This window comes from Lotus japonicus, chromosome 1 (assembly GCF_012489685.1).
Source record: "Lotus japonicus ecotype B-129 chromosome 1, LjGifu_v1.2".
In the NCBI taxonomy this organism is placed as follows: Eukaryota; Viridiplantae; Streptophyta; class Magnoliopsida; order Fabales; family Fabaceae; genus Lotus; species Lotus japonicus.
In genome coordinates this window covers 13505574-13509895 of record NC_080041.1, presented here as the reverse complement: position 1 = coordinate 13509895, position 4322 = coordinate 13505574, and the positions used below count along the sequence as shown (strand labels likewise).

At 41.5% G+C, this 4322-nt stretch overlaps 1 protein-coding gene across 1 annotated transcript; it reads right to left on the bottom strand.

Annotated features, from left to right (window-relative positions):
• Positions 1-1935: 1935 nt before the first annotated feature.
• On the bottom strand, positions 1936-3675 carry LOC130727559 (uncharacterized). Its single transcript, XM_057578718.1, has 5 exons — positions 3660-3675; positions 3469-3596; positions 3249-3401; positions 2929-3165; positions 1936-2811 (listed from the first exon to the last, which is right to left on the bottom strand). Exons 1-5 carry the CDS (start codon positions 3673-3675, stop codon positions 1936-1938), a joined length of 1410 nt encoding a protein of 469 aa, XP_057434701.1.
• Between the last annotated feature and the right edge of the window lie 647 nt (positions 3676-4322).

Sequence of the window (4322 nt, the reverse complement as noted above, 5' to 3'; positions counted from 1 at the left end):
CATCATATTGGCAAAAGATACATGAACGCGCAAAGAGGATCAATAACCTAAGACATAGGAATTGTTCCCCTTTCTATGAACTAAGCTACATTAACTCATATCAATTTCTCAATCTATTTACGAATTAATATGAACTCTTTAAATCACCAATTAACCAATTGAAGCATTAAGTATAGAGGGAAACACCAAATAATGAAAATTCATACTTATAATTGCATAAAAGTATATTGAACAAGAAAGAAAAATCAAATTAAGTCATTCCAAATACCAAAAGAGAGTCAAAACAATAAAATAGGTAAAGAGAAAAACAAAACCCAAAATAGAACGGAGCCATGGACGTCCGGAGAAGCTGTCACCTCCTCCATGGCCCTGACACCGGCCCTCAAGGGCCTAGCCTTCCTCTCCACCAAGAAATTGCCTCAAAGTCTCCCAAAGGTGTTTATTAAGTTTTGGAGAAAAGAAAGATGAAAAAGATCCCAAAAAATAGGTTTAAAACTGATTTTATAGTGATTTTCGTAATCTGAGCCTATTTTGTCTTTTCTGGCGCAGAAAATGATCCTGTGCAGTCAGGTTCACAGTAACACGGTACACCCTCGTGAATCTTGAGCGTTGGATGAGTATCTGGCAAATCTGGCGTGTCTGGTGTATTGTAAGCGCTGTTCCGCGACGCACCCTATCGGAACCCCTTTGGATCTTATACATCTTCTTCCATCCTCATCCACGTGTCACAATCACAACGCAGGAGCATGGTAACGTCGTGCACATGCGCTACACAGGATTCCAGCGTCCATAATTCTTTATTTTCCGTTTTTTTAATGATTTCCTTTTTTTTTTTCTCCAAATCTTCTCCTAAAATAAAGCAAATAAAAATAGATAAGAGATAAAAATAAGATAACACCTTAAAATAAACTTATCTAATCCTAAATTAAAGTAAATAAATCCTAATAATATCTAGAAAATAATATAAAACATAGAAAAATACTAAAGCCAAACAAAAATAATAAAATTCATGAAATAAGCATAAAGTGACCTAAAATGACTAAAATATCTTAAATAATATATTAAAATGCATGCAAATAAACTAGAAAAATAGCCTTAAATCCCGGGTCATCAGCAGCCCTCAACTCGTCGAACTCCTCCATCTTCGCATTAATTTGGTGTTCAGCAAAGAACACTCGAGCAGTGAATTCTCGGTGTTCTTCATACAGAGGCACCGCTTCATTCAGGAACTCCAGGAACTCCAGGAGAGGAGTTTTCACGGAAGCAACGATATTCCGCTCCAGAAGTTGGTTGATGAGCCCATTAAGCTCTTCAGCCAAGGAGAGAGAAGAATGTAGCTCCCAAAACAAATCCTGATCAAAGGCCAAACTCCGGATTTGATTAAGAAGACGACGGCTGGCCATAGTTGAAGGAGTTTGTAGAAACGGGAAGGAAATTCTGGAGAAGTTACTGGAAAAGTAAGGAGGAGTTTGAAGAAGTTACTGAAGAAAAGTAACAAAGAACGCTCTATTTATAGTATAACAACAAAGGTTTACATTAATTAATGGCGATCAGTTGCCAACTCTTCATCTTATGGTTACAGGCCACGTAGATTACCACTACCATCGTAAATAACTTTGGCCTTTAATGGACAAAGACTTTTGTTGAATCAAGAAAACGTGGTAAAAGACTGCAATAAATTGGCCTATTTCCCAGAAATCAAGCAACGACTACATAAAGGGCGCGATGGAGTTTGAACGGCGCAACGATAGTAAGTAGCCGTCAGAAAATGAAACATAAATGCATAGTGGAAACTGAAAAGACTTGACAAATTAAATGTCAAATTATATGGCTCAAGTGCCAAAAACATTGTCGAATAAGCACATGAAGTTTGGCATCGAAAGCCATGATCAAAATAATGTCATCCTTACAAACTGACAAATGAAAAGAGAAATCCTAGAATTGAGACTTGAAAGAACTCAAGCGGTCAGCAAAGGTGGCGATCTTGGCTTCGAGATCCCTCTTGACAGCCCGATCAACCTCCAAGTCCTTGATAACCTCTTTCGTCGAGATGATCAGAGCCTTGGATTCCGTAGTGAGCGCATCTAACTGAGTCTTCACAGCAGGGCCTTCCTCGACCAAATCAGCTCGTTTCTTCTCCAACTTGGCAATCTCTCGACGCAGCTCCTCAAGTTTAGTGTCGACATCAGAAATTTCATCTGCTATCAAAACCTTCCTGGCAGTGAATTTCTTGAAGTCTTCTTTCATCGCTGCAACCTGAGCTTTACCAGAAGAGGCTTTAGCTTCCTTGAGGCTAACAGCTTGGCCCACGTCCTTGGCTTGATGAAAAGTGGCTAAAGCATCCATCAAAAAAGATTGAAGGTCGGCCAAAGCAGCAGTCTGGCGAGAATCAAGCTTTTGACCAAGAAGAAAGACGAGCAATTCCTTAGCAGTATGACTCATTTGAGAATCAGCTTGAATTTGGTCAAGGAACCCACTGTCGAAGACAATAGCTTTCAGTCGACCCAGGCTTTCCTCAATTTGCTGGAGGTTGGCCAGTCCACTGGATTGAGCAGTCTCAGCAGTAGCATCAGCTTGACGAGGCGGAGAATCCCATTCCAAAGTGCCATCGAGAAAGCCATCCAAAGCCGCTAGGGGGTCTTCTTCAAATAAGGTATCAAGCTTCTCACTAGACACATGAGATGAAGGGCCGCCCTTGGCTTGAGGCGAAAGTTGCACAATAGCAGTCGACTTTGGAGGAGGCACGGGGCTAGTATCCTTGTCAGGAAGAGTTTCTGTTTCACGAATGGGAGAAGTTGCACCTTGAGTTTCCTACAGGAGAAAATCAGAAAAGTCAGCTTAGGCCTCTTTAGTGGCCCCTTTGGTAAATTAGGATGCATATCCAAGGAACCACCAGAACGTGGAAAAGTTATAAGGGTGGATGATTACCTGGCGGGTTGACCCTTTGGAAGAGCTTGAGTTGGTAGAGCTCTTGGAACGGTGAGGAGATTTGTGACCAGATTTGCTCCTAATCTTCCTCCTTCCCTCAGACGTCGAGGTCTTTTTAACTGAGGATGCAGCCTTAGGAGGCTTTTTGACGCCCCCAACTTTGGATTTTGTAGGGTTGGGAGCTGGAGAATTTCCACGGGATGGAGCATTGGAAGTGGAATGTTCATGGACATCAGCCTGAGGAAAAAAGCAAAACTCGATCTGACTGAGAAATCACAAATTAAAATGTCGCAAGGTACTCTTGAAAATAAGAAACATACCTGAATAGCGGCGTCGCCACCACCTTCTTTGCCATCGACTTCAAGCTGAGCATCAGATACCAATGTAGAAGCCTTGCTGGTTGTAGAAGCACCAGCTCCCTTGGCCTTCTTCTGGCTAACCGAAGCAGTAGGTTTAGCTTTCCTTTTTCGACCCTGTCGAAGAAAATATTAGTCAATATTCCAAAGAAGTTAAGAAAAGGAAAAGCTAAAAGGAAAATACCTTGAGTTTGTCAGCAAGGCTGACATTATCGTCCTCATCATCATCATCCTCAACCTCGATCGGCTTGTCCTTAGAGGAGTGGGCCACTCGGGAAATAATTCGAGGGGCCGGTTGAGTAATGACTTCAGCTGTAAATGGAAAGAAAAGTTAAGAAGTAAAACAGCAAAGGCAAGGCCAAGTCGAAATATTACCTTGACCAATACGCATGTTCAGCGATATGTGGTTGAAGATTTCGACGGACACATGATACGAAAAGTTCCATAGTAACCATGAAATGGTTAACATGCTATCTCGACAGATAGGTGAACTAATTAACCCTGAGCTCCAAAATAATAATGCCAATAATCAGCATTTGACACGTCAGATGGATCGACTAGGTACAGCCCTGGGGGCACCAGTCGAAATTCAGCCAGCACCAGGGGTTAACCAAATCCCATTGCCTAACCATGTCCCTGCCCCTGTGCGCTATCAGGCGCCACAACACCAGGAGATGGGGGCAAACCTGTAAGACTCAAGTTTTTAAGCTTAGAATAAGTGGAAGAGATTTCCATTTACGATTAGGCTTGACGTATCGTGAAGGAAAAACCTGAACAAGAGTTTATCGAATGAAATAAATTTATGAAGGAGAAAGTTCAGGAAAAGTCTAAGGATTGTATCCGAATCGATAAAAGGTATAGCACGATCGATTCACTTAAGCCTAGGACAAGAACCTTAGGAAAAGACTAAGTTCCATCCTTGGAACACTGTAGGAATTTATTCCAAAAAAAAAACTTCAGAGAAATGTTAGAACTTCTCTTTTTCCATATATCACAATCGTTTCGAGGCGAAACTCTAGAATCTACGAACGTCCGATT